This window comes from Lytechinus variegatus, chromosome 19, assembly GCF_018143015.1.
Source record: "Lytechinus variegatus isolate NC3 chromosome 19, Lvar_3.0, whole genome shotgun sequence".
NCBI lineage: Eukaryota > Metazoa > Echinodermata > Echinoidea > Temnopleuroida > Toxopneustidae > Lytechinus > Lytechinus variegatus.
This window is the reverse complement of record NC_054758.1, coordinates 22,098,203-22,114,902: the sequence shown is the minus strand read 5'-3', so window position 1 is coordinate 22,114,902 and position 16,700 is coordinate 22,098,203. Positions and strand designations below refer to the sequence as shown.

Genomic DNA, 16,700 nt, shown 5'->3' with positions numbered 1-16,700 from the left:
ATTCTGGGTAGTTTAATTTAAGCCAATAATGTGTGCTTTGGTGAAAACTACACAGTATTGGTTAAAAACTACCCAGAGTTGGATAATAAAAATATAACAAATTTTTGTGTGGACAATATAATGTTGCCAATTTATTTAGTAGAACAAAAAAAAGTTTTTGCTGCGATAAAGCCCTATATCTGACTATTAATGGTCACCGAGTTATGTTTTTGCTTTTCTTTTTTTTCAACATGTTTTTTCATAATTCACTTTACTTTTTGAGAAAGTAAAAAAAGAAGCCTATATAATTGGAAAAAAAATAACAAGATCAGAAGAAAACTATACTGATTAAATAAGGGAAGGGAAACGGAAGGTCGGCGGAATATACAGAAAATGTTCATATTTCGAAGGCCATGCAGATCAGCCAGTATTTCTACTTTTAACCGAACTTGACCCGAGAGTAATAACAACCCCCCCCCCCCCCCCCCACCCACGTCCAGTCGATCCGAATGGGACTTTGTCATTTGACTCAGATATTTCATTCTCAATGACTGCACAAAACTGTATAGTGCCGGATCGAGTGGCCATAAGTGCCAAAATTACCGATTTGAGAAATATATATGTACCGTTGAAAATAAACTAAAATGCAGAAATATATCTAAAAATAAAGAAAATTTTGAAATAATTAAGATAACAAAAAAATAGAAATTCACAGAATCAAACATTAGTGCAGAAATAAGGACAAACACAAAAACAAGACAATCGCAAAGAATAATAAATGATAAAAAAATACGTAGATAACCATATAATTGAATACAATCACAGAAATATAGGTTCATATAGAAATAGAGAAAGTTTGAGAAATGTGAAGACATCCACAGAACTAAATACAACTTCAGAAATATAGACAACCGCAGAAACAAAGACAGCTTGAGGAAAAAAGACCCACAGAAATAAAGACATTTTTAGAAATATAGACAGCCAGAGAATTGTAGACAACCTAATAAATATAGACAATCTCAGAATTTAAGAAAACTTCAGAAACATAAACAACAGAAATATAGACAACCTCAGAACACAAAAACTTCGGAAACATAAACAACAACAGAAATAGAGGCAACCTCAGAAATACAGACAACCGCAAAATTAAACAAAACGACTGAATTATAGTCCATCGCAAATAGCGCTAGCTCGTCGAAAATAGAGACCGCAGAAATTCTGGAGAGCACAGAAATATTGTAGAGCTGAGAAATAAAAGTACAGCACGTGAAACATACTGGAAATGAGAGGGCAATAGAGGGCGTACTACCACCACGCACGTGTATGATGCATGCATGCGACGAGCACCGGCGTGAAGTTGGTTGGATATTGGATATTCGATATTCAAACTGTGAAGTTGGTTGGATATTCAGGTTCGATATTCAAACGCGTGTGAAGTTGGACAGATATTCAGCATTCGATATTCAAAAATTAGGGGTTTTGAAAGCTAGCTAGGGGGTTTAAAAGGTGGAGCACGTCTCGGGCAACCATAAAATAGCTGGCTTGCCCTAATACGAGGATTTTTTAGGGGACAAAAGTCAGTGAATAAAAGGGTTGGAAATTTATAATTTAATTTTTTTTTCAAGGGGCCCCCAGGGATATCCCGACGGCCTAGCCAGGGTAACCACCTATCCTAACTTGTAGAACTTGACTCGGGCAACAAGATAAACACCTGCTTGACCCGGCGCATGCACATTTAGGGGGCTCAAATTAACAAAATTAAAGGGAATAAAGGGCTATTTAGACCATTTTTTTTAATTAAAAAAAGTATTTTTTTCAAGGGCCCCCAGGGATATCCCGACGGCCTAGCCAGGGTAACCACCTATCCTAACTTGTAGAACTCGACTCGGGCAACAAGATAAACACCTGCTTGACCCGGCGCATGCACATTTAGGGGACTCAAATTAACAAAATTAAAGGGAATAAAGGGCTATTTAGACCATTTTTTAATTAAAAAAAAGTATTTTTTTCAAGGGGCCCCCAGGGATATCCCGACGGCCTAGCCAGGGTAACCACCTATCCTAACTTGTAGAACTTGATTCGGGCAACAAGATAGACACCTGCTTGACCCGGCGCATGCACATTAAGGGGGCTCGAATTAACAAAATTAAAGGGAATAAAGGGCTATTTAGACCATTTTTTAATTTAAAAAAGTATTTTTTTCAAGGGGCCCCCAGGGATATCCCGACGGCCTAGCCAGGGTAACCACCTATCCGAACTTGTAGAACTTGATTCGGGCAACAAGATAAACACCTGCTTGACCCGGCGCATGCACATTTAGGGGCAACTCGGTAAAGCATCTCATCAGCAGATTTTATTCATTAATGACACTCAGTCCTAATTCCTCCGCCACTAACATAGTTTCGAAAGCCGAGTGATACTTGTATTTTGTTTTATATGCACAAAGTTTGTATAGTTGTTACCCATATTTTTTTTCTCGAATCAGTCTAATCATTATACATACTTATTTTTTTGTTATCAGATTACAAAGTAAGAAAAATGAGAATGGGTTGGGTCGAATGAATATCTTTAGCCTTTTGTTGTAGATCGGCATCTCTGCATGCTCTCGCAGAAAATAGGCATACCGAGAAAATATGGGGCCGTATGTCGATACAAAACGTATTGTTGAAATATAAAATATGAGTTTAACGTTCCTCTAATCTTCAAATGATTCTCAGGAGACATTTTCTATTGCATGTGTAGCCATCAATTCAATTAATCAACAAGGACGGAGTTATACCCCTAAAAATAATTGTCTCTTACTTTAGTATTTGTTATCCGATTTTAATGAAATTTTTGGCATTTTGCTCAGTGAATACCACTCTATGTATCAAAATATAAATATTTTCAACCCGGACCATCCCTTTAAGTTCAAAGCAGTTCAGTGCGGATAATAAACGAAATATATTAAAGCAGCAAAACCTAGCAAAAGTGGAAAATTTGTATAAGTCACTAGCGAGCGAAGCGAGCTAGAAAATCTTGGCATTTTAAAAAGATTTTAAATATAAATTCTAATTATGTGATGGTCGCATTGGGAATTTAGCCGATCAATCAATCAATAATTAGTCACGCGATATCGTATAAAAGAGACAATTATTTTTAGGGGTATAACTCCGTCCTTGTTGATTAATTGAATTGATGGCTACACATGCAATAGAAAATGTCTCCTGAGAATCATTTGAAGATTAGAGGAACGTTAAACTCATATTTTATATTTCAACAATACGTTTTGTATCGACATACGGCCCCATATTTTCTCGGTATGCCTATTTTCTGCGAGAGCATGCAGAGATGCCGATCTACAACAAAAGGCTAAAGATATTCATTCGACCCAACCCATTCTCATTTTTCTTACTTTGTAATCTGATAACAAAAAAATAAGTATGTATAATGATTAGACTGATTCGAGAAAAAAAATATGGGTAACAACTATACAAACTTTGTGCATATAAAACAAAATACAAGTATCACTCGGCTTTCGAAACTATGTTAGTGGCGGAGGAATTAGGACTGAGTGTCATTAATGAATAAAATCTGCTGATGAGATGCTTTACCGAGTTGCCCCTAAATGTGCATGCGCCGGGTCAAGCAGGTGTCTATCTTGTTGCCCGAATCAAGTTCTACAAGTTCGGATAGGTGGTTACCCTGGCTAGGCCGTCGGGATATCCCTGGGGGCCCTTGAAAAAAATACTTTTTTTAATTAAAAAAAATGGTCTAAATAGCCCTTTATTCCCTTTAATTTTGTTAATTTGAGTCCCCTAAATGTGCATGCGCCGGGTCAAGCAGGTGTTTATCTTGTTGCCCGAATCGAGTTCTACAAGTTAGGATAGGTGGTTACCCTGGCTAGGCCGTCGGGATATCCCTGGGGGCCCTTGAAAAAAATACTTTTTTTAATTAAAAAAAATGGTCTAAATAGCCCTTTATTCCCTTTAATTTTGTTAATTTGAGCCCCCTAAATGTGCATGCGCCGGGTCAAGCAGGTGTTTATCTTGTTGCCCGAGTCGAGTTCTACAAGTTAGGATAGGTGGTTACCCTGGCTAGGCCGTCGGGATATCCCTGGGGGCCCCTTGAAAAAAAATTAAATTATAAATTTCCAACCCTTTTATTCACTGACTTTTGTCCCCTAAAAAATCCTCGTATTAGGGCAAGCCAGCTATTTTATGGTTGCCCGAGACGTGCTCCACCTTTTAAACCCCCTAGCTAGCTTTCAAAACCCCTAATTTTTGAATATCGAATGCTGAATATCTGTCCAACTTCACACGCGTTTGAATATCGAACCTGAATATCCAACCAACTTCACAGTTTGAATATCGAATATCCAATATCCAACCAACTTCACGCCGGTGCTCGTCGCATGCATGCATCATACACGTGCGTGGTGGTAGTACGCCCTCTATTGCCCTCTCATTTCCAGTATGTTTCACGTGCTGTACTTTTATTTCTCAGCTCTACAATATTTCTGTGCTCTCCAGAATTTCTGCGGTCTCTATTTTCGACGAGCTAGCGCTATTTGCGATGGACTATAATTCAGTCGTTTTGTTTAATTTTGCGGTTGTCTGTATTTCTGAGGTTGCCTCTATTTCTGTTGTTGTTTATGTTTCCGAAGTTTTTGTGTTCTGAGGTTGTCTATATTTCTGTTGTTTATGTTTCTGAAGTTTTCTTAAATTCTGAGATTGTCTATATTTATTAGGTTGTCTACAATTCTCTGGCTGTCTATATTTCTAAAAATGTCTTTATTTCTGTGGGTCTTTTTTCCTCAAGCTGCCTTTGTTTCTGCGGTTGTCTATATTTCTGAAGTTGTATTTAGTTCTGTGGATGTCTTCACATTTCTCAAACTTTCTCTATTTCTATATGAACCTATATTTCTGTGATTGTATTCAATTATATGGTTATCTACGTATTTTTTTATCATTTATTATTCTTTGCGATTGTCTTGTTTTTGTGTTTGTCCTTATTTCTGCACTAATGTTTGATTCTGTGAATTTCTATTTTTTTGTTATCTTAATTATTTCAAAATTTTCTTTATTTTTAGATATATTTCTGCATTTAAGTTTATTTTCAACGGTACATATATATTTCTCAAATCGGTAATTTTGGCACTTATGGCCGCCCATAGCTATTCACAAAGTTTCGAATTCCAAAGTGTACGTGAACTTGTATTGTGTATACACGAGCGAAACTCATATTCAACTATATTTACCCTGCATGACCTGTGCACAATATCTGAGCATTCTCGAACTATATTACTGCAAATCATCAGAGCATGTGCCAGTATGAATGGATACCAAAAAACAGGTCTATACTAGCTAGTACACATGATATACCTATAGTAGTTATCTTAAAACCGGAGGTATGTTATATTCTTTTATATTTACTTCATGAATTTATTTGTAATTCAATGTGGAAGGAGTTAGATATCATTTAGTTTATTTAGACAGAAATTAATTATCGATTATTTGCATACTAGCTCTGCCGTCTCTCTTCTCGTAAACGTGCATTTTTTGACCATTTATTGAGCTTATTTTATATACCTTTATGACAGTTCTTTTGTCGACAGGGGGCTGGATGCATTGGCGGCGGAAGCCAAAATATTTAGGGGGATCCACCTCAAATTTGGGGGTGTACACAGGTAAAAAAATTGACAAGCGAAAAAAAGGGTCATCAACCTAAGTTTTAGGGGGGACCACAAACATTTGAGGGGGATGCAAGAAATAGATTTGACAAGCAAAAAAAACTGTTATCCAAAAACAAAATAGAAGGGCCGTCCCCCACCTCAAATTTAGGGGGGGACAGGTCCCCCATCCCCCTGTTTCGGCCGCCTATGGCTGGATGAGCTAGGGAATACTGTTTTTTTTTTCAAAGTGATAATTTAGCTTTTGAGGGGGAAGGAAATCTCGGATCAAATAGAAGGTTGATTTGGTCAAATTTCTACTTTTATACACGAACCTAGGGCGGGGGGCCTGGAAAACATCTGCAGCACCCCTGTTTCCCAGTAGGGCCACGCAGCTAGCTAGGGGCGCTATGGACGGGATCGACAGTGAACTGAAATACGATATATATAAGGGTATAGGATTATAAAAAAATGAGGAATTAGCCAAAATGGAGAAAGGGGGGATATAAAAAAGAGAGGTATGCCTATATATTTTATTAGAATCCAAAAGGTGAAAGGGGATGGGGAAGATCCGAGTGACAGCGTTTTCCACTATTTAAAAACACATTTTTAAAGAGTACTGTGCGAAATGAAGGGCTTCTGAACCGATTTGGTGTCACCCCGGCACCCAATAAAATTTCGGCACCCCGGCACTTTCAAAAGTGTCCCCAAAACGTACAAAAATAGTACCATCTGATTATGGTTTTATACAGGGTCAGACGTACCCCCCCCCCATACCGTCACAATGACACACATGAGTTCAAAACGTCACCGAATCCCTGGAGTAGACCCATTTAACTCCCCCCCAAAAAAAAATGTTTAAAATTAAACTGGCTACCGTTAGTACCCCTCTTTTTTTACAATGGGCTTCCGCTCCTTGACACGGTTAACATGTTTAAGGAGTGATTTTTATCCTCTCCGTTTTATTCAAATTGTCATAATTTTTTAACACTTTTACTAGATTTCGTAGCTAGATCCATGGATTTCTGCAAGGGTAAACCTCGTATAGGGGAGAAACCGGAACAGTTGATGGCAATTGAGGCTGACTGGGCGAAGTGGTATGATGGTGATAACAATTCTGAGTTCGAGATACATGCTAGTCCGTGAGTACGAGATTTATGGGGGTTTTTTGTTTTGTTGTTTTTTAAAACATAAAAATTACTCTGGTTGAAGGCCTAAACAAAGAAGATCCACGCTAAGATCAAAACTGTGCATAATTTCTTTATCAAAAGAAATGTTTCACGTTTTTTCTGTGATTAACACGACGTTTAATCATTGTCTTAATATTAATGATAATTCACGTACAATTTGCTTTTCCTTTCCACTTTTCATTCCCCTTTGTTTCATGTCAGTTTCCCTTTTAAATTTTAACTTGCGCTTCGCGCTCGCAACATTTGATTAGTGAGAAACGTATCAGCTCATGATTACAATGACTACAATAAGTGTTTCATGCATTTAGGTGTACGTGTAACAAAATCAGCAGGCGCTTGGCGCTCGCATTAAATGACTATGATGAGATATATACTCTTCATGAATTACAAAAAAAATAGAATGTGCCTGTTTGTGGTCAATAGGCCCTACATACAAAATGCAACAAAAGTCAGCTCGCGCTTCGCGCTTGCATTATTTGATCAGTGAGATGCATATCCGTCTAATGGCACAGCTAGTCCTTAAATGTCTCTATCAGGTCAGTAAACCTGGCAAATGAGTGCGCTTCGCGCGCCCACTCAGTGACTCAAAATATTTGCTGGTGCCCCTCCCCCCAAACCGTGACTCAAGGTACGCCACTGTCTATAAGGATGTACAGTTAACTCCAACGGGATTGTTCCGTATTATCACTCCAATATGGTTAGATTTATATTTCATTTAGAGCGAATATAAATACAGATTATGATTTATGGTTCTTATTGTAAATTTAGATGGTTGGAGCGATGTATAAATAGAGTAACTGACGGGAAGACTGGTAAGAAATGGTTTGTCCCACTCTGCGAGAAATCACCGGCAATGAAATGGTAAGATGCTTTTTGAATAAAAATTATTTGTAAATCCTGCCTGCAATTATATGTAAATACATCATAAACTATTGTTCTTAAACGATTGTTCGAATTATGATTATCTTAATACTAAATAGGTTCATTATTGCGGATTGAAATAATCGCTAGAGGGTATTCATTTGTCTCGCAATCTACTATGGTCAACAAGGAAATTCGTGATCACTCTCGCAAAAAGTGTTCACAGGCTTTCTAGGAAATTCGTGATCACTCTCGCAAAAAGTGTTCACTAGCTTACAAGTTCACGAGCTTTCGAGTGCCGCTGCAACTCTTTATCAAGTGACAGAGATTTATCCGATACTAATCTCCAAGACCGTACGCACAAACGCGAGAACAATAGGTGGGCACTGATCCGTTGTGTGATTGGTCAGGAGTTATGCAAATAAGCCGGGGGTATATGCAAATACGCCGTGGGTCGGCAATATAAATAGAGTACGATATCGGATAAATCTCTGTCACTTGATAAAGAGTTGCAGCGGCACTCGAAAGCTCGTGAACTTGTAAGCTAGTGAACACTTTTTGCGAGAGTGATCACGAATTTCCTTGTTGACCATAGTAGATTGCGAGACAAATGAATACCCTCTAGCGATTATGATGCGTAAATGTCACTATCAAATATATCAACAACAGTGTCACACATAGTTGACTATTATGGGAAAATATTATTCAGACTGTTGAAATGCTCAAATTCATCAGTATGAAGATATTTAAATTCACACTGTCAGTGGCGTACCGTGGGTCACGGCATGGGGGGCACCAGCAAAATTTCGGGTCACTTAGGGAGCGCGCGAAGCGCGCTCAGTTGTCAGGTATACTGACTTAATAGAGATATTTTAAGGACATGCAGTGCCATCAAACGGATATGTATCTCACTGATTAAATAATGCGAGCGCGAAGCGCGAGCTAAAAATTTTTGATATTGAGGGCTAAAAATTGACATTATAAGCGAATTGTTTGTAAAAATGATACTTAACTGTCTCGCTAAACAAATAATGCGAGCGCAAAGCACGAGCTAAAATTTTTGTATATTCTGACCCTAAACAAGGAAATTTTAAGGATTACATTGTAGAATCCATTAAGAGTATAAATATCTCACCATAGTCATCTAATGCTATTGCCATCCTTTGCTGATTTTGTTAGAATTACATCTAAACACAGTCATGAAGCACCTTTTGTAGTCATGTAATCATGATTATTATACGCATCTCACTAATGAAATACTGCGAGCGCGAAGCGCGAGCTGAAAATCTAGGAAATCCAGACATGAAGAGGGGCATTCCAAGGCTTGTTTGTAGGAATTCAGTAAGACCCCACGTATTTCACTAACCAAATGATGCGAGCGCGAAGTGCGAGCTAAATTTTTTTGATATTCAGATAAAAAAAATTGACATTTTAAGGACTGATGTTAGGAGTTCATGAAGAGCAGAAATCTCACCAATCCACTAATGCGAACGTTAGCACGGACAGGAAATGTTTTATATTAAGACCTTAAAATAGGGCAATAACTTTCAGTAGTCATGAAAAAGAAGAATATATCACTACTTAAAAGAATAATAACTCTAATTGCGAGGAAATATATTATTTTGTTGTATATTGATTTGAAAACGGGAGGCTTTAGTACAGCAAGTCTATATATCTCGTTAAAAAGTCTATGCGAGCACCAGGAACAATGAAGACACAATTAAGCAAATAATGTTTCATAAAGTTGTGAAAAAATGCTTCTTATGTTATATAACATAATATAATATAACACTATGATAAACAACAATTTCTTCTTTCCCCCACTACGTTTCTCTTCCTTTTTCCCTCTTTTTCTCCTTTTCCCCGTTTTTTTTTGGCCAGCCGATTGGGGGGGGGGCACGTGCCCCCCATGCCCCCCCCGTAGTTACGCCACTGCACACTGTACACCTCGACAGTGTGACTGTTCACATCGTGTTATGTTCAAACTATGTAAATATGAGATTCACACTGTTGAAATGTTCAAATTTAAAAATGTGAATACGATTTCCCATTGTGTTCATTGTGTTACACACTGTAAACACTATTGCTGTGGTTTGGAGAATATGAAATAAGATGCGATTTTTTTTTATGTAAACAACTTACGATACCCCACCCCCGCCCCTTCATTGATAATCATCACTATTACACGAAAGCAATATTTTTGTCAAAATTGTTTAAAAATATGATTCGTTTAGTGACTGATCTTAGTATAATATTTGGTAATTATGGTAACCATGTAATATCAAGCCACGCTAGAAGCCCTAGAAGATCATTTTAATTTCATTGTTATTATATTACTATTGTTATTATTTCTTATTTAAGGTTTGGGATTTATTCATTTCCGTTTCACACAGTGCTATTAGAGTAAAATATTGTAAAAATGTCAAATGTCAATCATACATGAACATAAACGAATGAACAAAGGGAAGCTGAGGTGAAAAAAGGCGACTTTGGTTAAGTAAATAACTTAAATGAAACGGATGGGTAGCCAATCATCACAGTCATCATCACCATCATCATCATCATCAACATCATTACCATCATTATCATCATCATCATCATCATCATCAACAACATCAAGATCATAACTATCATCATCCTCCTCCTCCTCATCATCAACATCATAACTACATAACTAACTATTTTTTATACGTATTACTTGTTTTGTAATCTATGTTTCTGACCTGCCATCTGTTTGGAATCGAAACGATGGACCTAGTCTCTTTATGTATATATTTTATTAGTGTCTTTGAACTTGAATAAAGTCATGATGAAACAACATCATCACAATCATTACCATATCCATTGCCGCCATCATCATCGTTGTAGTCGTCATGGTCATGATGATGGTGATGATGATGATCATCGTCCTTCTCCTCATCCTCACAATGTACATCATCACGACCACCACTATCATCATCATCATTACTGTTATCACTATCCTCCTCCACTCCCTCCTTATCATTTTGTTGTTGTCGTTTTACCAGGCTCTATGATCACGGCGACGATGTGATAGGTGTTGAATTAGTTGGGAAAGCGATTGAGAAGTTCTTTGATACATACGACATGAAGTACACCAAATCCGCCATACCTCAGCTTCCTTATGCGTGCTTGTATCAGGTAAACCTGTACGCTATATAGTCACACCAGTGAAACCGATTCCAAATCGATCAAAGCTATTACGTCAGTTCAAACGGTATGAAATCGATAGCTTTAAAGTCGGTTTCGTTGGTGTGACTGTAACAATAAAACATTCAATTACAAGTTAACAAAATAATTCTTAAAATCGCAATCTTGTGACTTCCTCAAATGTTTTTCAGTTGTCATTCACCTTTTAAAACTTCATTCCTACGTCATAATGTTCGTTTATAGGTTAAATGCCGTAGTCATGGTACATTAGCGTATATACTTTTAATTGAAATAGAAATCTAGAATTCTTACAAGTGATGAACTTTGCCAGAAATTACATTAACGGAAACCCTCAATTTAGTGGAGTCAGTGGCCATAGTGGCAAGGTATCGACGGTATATCTTGTGAACGGAATCCAGGTGTTTCGATACTCACTTGCATAAATGTTTATAGGTTTTTATTGCTCGTTCATTAGTAAATAATAATTCACCCCCTTGAAAATAAAAAGTTGTTCAGTAACGATATGGTTGATTTTTAGCTTCTGATAGATGCCGCATTGTGAAAATTGAATCGGTTTTCGTTTTTAATCCAATCAAAATAGGTGTCAATACCTTGATTGAATTAATTAATTTTTGACTTTACAAAACGTTTGAAAATATAGGTATATATTAAATGGTCAATATTCTTATGATTTTGCACTAGTTTGAATTTCCTTGTGATAATCAAACCAGTGGATTGATTTTGATTTCTTAATATAGAATGATGATAAACGGATCAACATATTCAAGTGCAACATATTTGACGTTACAAAGTAAGTTGAAACACCCCCTCCTATGATTAATATATAATTATATATGACCTCTCTCTTCCGCCCCCCCCCCCCCTCCCCCTTCTCTATGATCTGGTTTTGATTGTTTTTCTTTCCCTCTTGTTTTTCGTTTGTACACTGCTTTTCTTCGAAATGAAAGAAATTATTACAATCAATGCCTTCACAAGGCTCTATCTTGTATTGAGAATTAGAATTTTTCTTTCTTTTTGATTAAGAGAGCTAATTGGAGGACCGGTAGACGCAGTATGGGACAGAGGGTCTCTCCAAGACATTGATCACCAAGAAAGACCAAGGTATGATTTCATTATCACTGGCTACCTATCAGTTTAAAGCAATATAGGCCCGGATACATATTGGGCCTATGCATATACCTTGAATGCTAAGCGGGCATAGAAATACAAAATTTGAGTAAGAATTTTTCAACCATGTATAAAATTTTGATCTTAACTTTATATGAACTATGATCTTCCTTTATCTTTAACCTATATAGGTATATTCTTTATTGCAATTAAGGTATGGCGAATTAATCATGTCAGTCCTAAAACCTGGGGGGAAAATACTCGCTGAAACCTTCGAGGTCATCGATGGCGGAATAGATCAAACGACGTCGCCTCTTGAAGCAAGAGGTGAAGACGATCGAGGTCGTGATACAATACCAAGTGCAGAACACACTCCTCATTCCGTCAACGCAGCGGACTTCGAAAGGATTTATGGTTTGTTTTTTGTCTTCCTTATGAGGCAGGGGTGGTCTTTTATACATTATATTATGACATCTTTGAAATATAAATCGACATGACTATGGAAACTACAAGCTTGTTAAACTCTTATTCCACATTATATCAAATTCATCCAATTGAAGCGAATGAACAATTGTCTACTGACATAATATTTTGACAATATTCTCGACTCTTAAAATATATCATTACATTATAGTTTATGTTGTATAAGTAAACATTTTCCATAAATTATTCTTCAGGTATTTACATTTCCTTGAGTATAATTTCGGATCTTTGGTCAAATTTCATTTCAGATCAATTTTGATAATTATTTTAAAAGTATTTTATGAATTTCAATTTATCACTTCCCCTCTCTCGATCTCACTCCTCCCATCCACCCTCCCTCATTCTCTCCCCCTCTTTCCCCCTCTCCCCCCTCTCACTCCTCCCATGCATGCATCCAACCCCTTCCTCTCTTCCTCCACTCCTACCCCCCCCCCCATGCAGGAGAACGATGTGATATCGAGGTGTTGGCAGAGGAGTATTGGGGTTCTGATCATAAAGTGGTTGATAAGAATGAACCTTTCTCATACATCAATACGATACGACTTATCTCTTTTACGCCTGTTTAACTCATTTTATTTATCATTATTATTCCATTTCACAATATGCCGTTTAGTGTCGTACATCTTGAGAACCTTGATGCGTAAACAAGAGAACTTAGTATTATAACATGATCTTACATGTACATAATTATGACATAATTTTGCAACAGATATGGCAGCTCGGTAATGGAGATAGCTACTGCTAAAATCTCGGAGAGCAGCCGAGTGCATGCAGCCTCTAAATAGTGGGCTGTGGCCCAGAATAATAAACTGAGTACTATAAAAATGATTCGAGAACATTATGCCATAATTTGTTGTGTGAAATAATTATTAACAGGAAAATAAATGAGAAACAGGAACCGCGGAAGCGGGGGGGGGGGGGGGGGGTCAGCCCCTTTACTTTTTTTTCCAAAACCGTGAACAAAAACGTAAAAATTGCCATATGATTGTGATTTTTTGCAATTTCAGTCCCTCCACTTTTGGCTCAGCCCCCCCCCCCTCATTTTGAAAACCGTTCCGCTGCCCCTGAGACAAAACCCAAGCATTAATCACCAACAGAATTAAGACAGTGTTCTTTTTTAAGTTTTTTTTTAATCCATGCACGTTATATATTAACCCCCCCCCAGGAAAACTAGAAAGACGTGTGAATGAGTGATTAGAATTTAGAACAGTGGTGTTCAGATGGGGGCTGTTGCTCCTCCCCCCCCCCCAAAAAAAAAAAAAAAAAATCTTTCAAGACCACTAACAAAAAGGGAAGGGAAAGAAAAGGAAAGAGACGGGTGAAATATGATATTATTTCCTTGATATCATCTCAAAATGTATTTCAAAATTTGATTTTTGTATAAAAATGTTTAAAATATTGCTCGCTCGCTTCACTCCCCGCAATTGTTTTTTTTATGCAACACGCCATATTTAGTAAGCTCATCATTTTTTTTTTTGGGGGGGCGGGGCCAAATACGCCACTGAGTTATAGAGAATTACAGCCGTGAGTGAATGTCACTATTATTTGGATCACCTTGTAAATTTTATAGCCAACTATGTTCAAGCCCGTGTCACTCTATCAAATATTGCTTCAACTTTTGAAAACAACTTGTTTAGAATTAAAAAGAAATATTTGTAAGAGTAACGTCTTAAACAGCGTTGGTTAAAATTTAAAACAGTGGTGTTAGATGTTATTAGGTTATTTTTAAGAAATTGACTAATTATCTGATTGCTGCAATCGGATTTTTAGGGGATGAAAGGAACGGTTTTGTTGTCTAATGTTATACCATCTTCATAATACTTTCCTGGATTGTCAGCCTTTCATATGTGAGGTTCCTTTCTGCCTATATGCAATCACACGCTTTCTCATTTGTTTGTGTTGTTGTTTATGTTGCAATAACATATCATGTTTTTATGTGTTATTATCATTTTTTGCTATTGTAATACTTGCATGCCATGTATATTTTTATGCCTATTAAAATAAATAAATTCTGCAAATTCAAATGTCAAAGTAATATTTTTTTCTGTAATCAAACTTACTGCAGTGTAACTCAGATTAGATGTTCATTTATCAAAGAAACCATCTTAGGAAGTTTATGGGGAAAAGCTCGAAGCCCTCTCCCCCTTCCAATTGCGGTGGAAATAAAAGAAAGAATAAGAGGAAAAACAAGATGTTGAAAATGAAAAAATCTAAATACGGACAAAAGGTAAACACAAAAGCTAAATTCCGGAAAGGAAAATGAGAAGGGGAGGGGATGAGAAATAACTGAAAAAAGGGACTGAATAAAAAATTACGAATATACCTTCACTGGTCACGAATTCCCACAATAGAGCCGATTTGAGAAGAATGTGGATGATTTTCTTTTCACCCCCTCCCCCGCGACAATATGTTGTGATAGTGAAGCTAATGAAGATCATGCGGTTTATCAGTGTTGCCATATTACAGATGAGTTCCTCTATTTAAAAAGTCTTTACTAAAGACAATAAACAAATTTATTAAAAGGGAAATTTAACCGATAACAGGTTGATTAATTGGTTCAAGAAAACAGGGCAAAATGTTGGTGAAAGTTCGAAGAAAATCCATCTAAGAATAAAAAAGATACGATTTTTCAAAATGTTTAATTTGTGACGTCATTATGACAACCCCCCTAATTACAAATCGTGAATTCATGTAATACATTCCATTTTTATGGTACATATCAATATTTTATTATAGAAAGGAATAGAAATAGATGTTTCTGATGATCACCACCGAGGAATGCTTATTATATTTTTCAATCTCACGTCGAGAGACTACTCGATAGTCTCTGACGTCACAAAATATTAAAAACTAATTTTCTTTAGTTTTTTATTCATTGTTTTTTTTTACCTTTTCCAATAGTTCATTTTTCTTTATTTTTTATTGCTTTCAATGATCAAACCAACTTATCTCCCGGCCCTGGGCCCCCTGTGAGAGTGGATATAGGGCCGGGGGCTCTATCGTGTCGGACCTGCAACAAGTTTCAGTGGGTGTGGTCATCATGGGATAAAGTCGGAAGAATTTGGAAGAACCGACTTTCAACAGGTTAAAATCACAAGAAAACAGAATACATGGAAATCACAGTATCATGTTCTCACAATTAAACGGAAATTAATCGGGAGGCCTACCTAGTAACACTTATTAAAAAGGAGAAACATTTTACAAAAACGTACGAAACAAATTGGAAAATGCAGCAATACGCCTAAATAGGAATCAGTTTTAGTTAAGCTTGCAAGGGGTCCTTCATGAACCCGGGGGGGTGGGTGCACTTACATTGACGAGCGGATACCATGCGCGACCAAAAAACATGTAAAAAGCGATGTCTTTTTCACGATAGGGCACGTTACGTACGTAATGTGATAAGGGTGTCAAAAACACAAAAATAATGAAAAAGGGATATCTATTTCGCAAGGAAAATTACGTGTTTAGGGTTACATTTGCGGGGATGATAAAGCAAAATTAAAATGTTTGTAAAGGATGTCCTTTTTGCCCCAACACTTCGTGTATAGAGTCCAATTTGCGCGAGGTGTAGAAGGTGGGGTCGTACTAAACCAAATAAGGTAAAGCAGACGACCGAAGGACCCGTAAAAACATTCCTGTACTTGTTTAGGGGTTCATTTCAGGGAATATTTGCCAAGATTATCGTTTTGTTCCCAATACTTGTTAAGGGTACGTAGGGTTTCACACGCCAAGACTTGTTAAGGGGTGAATTTTCAGAATATGGAAATTACGTGTTTATAGGACTCTTTTCGAGACCCCATGGTCGCGCATAGTATCCACTCGTGAATAGAAGTGCCCCCCCCCCCGGGTTCATGAAGCAAAAATGTCAGATACAGGCAAACGGTACAGGGGAATAAGAAAATCGTTCAAATTCGCGACCTTACTATACTAATATATCGTCCTCTTTAAGCTGGAACATGTTATTTTTTCAATAATATCCCCTTTATATATTTGCAAGCACTTGGAGATCAGATTTATTCTCTCTTTTTTTTTTTTGGTCATACTATAAAGCGCAAGAAAAATATTTATAATTTATGTGTATTTGGATAATTCGATCAAAATTTAATGACCCCACAGATCAGTGCCTGTCCCACCGAACCACCTATCCATCCATGCACCTGACACCTCGTGCCACACCCCCCCCCCCTCATTATACTGACCATGGTCAGGCTCACGATCAGTGGTTGCCCCCCTCCTCCTTT

General features: G+C 37.2%; 1 protein-coding gene across 1 annotated transcript; it reads left to right on the top strand.

Moving 5' to 3' along the window:
• Positions 1-5,144: 5,144 nt before the first annotated feature.
• On the top strand, positions 5,145-12,007 carry LOC121405773 (thiopurine S-methyltransferase-like). Its single transcript, XM_041596725.1, has 6 exons — positions 5,145-5,368; positions 6,630-6,771; positions 7,588-7,680; positions 10,707-10,839; positions 11,607-11,659; positions 11,893-12,007. The coding sequence occupies exons 2-6, from the start codon at positions 6,647-6,649 to the stop codon at positions 12,005-12,007; spliced, it is 519 nt and encodes a 172-aa protein (XP_041452659.1). The 5' UTR covers positions 5,145-5,368; positions 6,630-6,646.
• Positions 12,008-16,700: the final 4,693 nt, after the last annotated feature.

Excerpts from the sequence above, each read along its gene's own strand:
- LOC121405773 (XM_041596725.1), top strand. The coding sequence starts at position 6,647 with ATGGATTTCTGCAAGGGTAAACCTCGTATAGGGGAGAAACCGGAACAG. Across the intron at positions 6,772-7,587 it reads TTCGAGATACATGCTAGTCC|ATGGTTGGAGCGATGTATAA; the intron begins GTGAGTACGAGA and ends TTGTAAATTTAG. Across the intron at positions 11,660-11,892 it reads AACATATTTGACGTTACAAA|AGAGCTAATTGGAGGACCGG; the intron begins GTAAGTTGAAAC and ends TTTTTGATTAAG.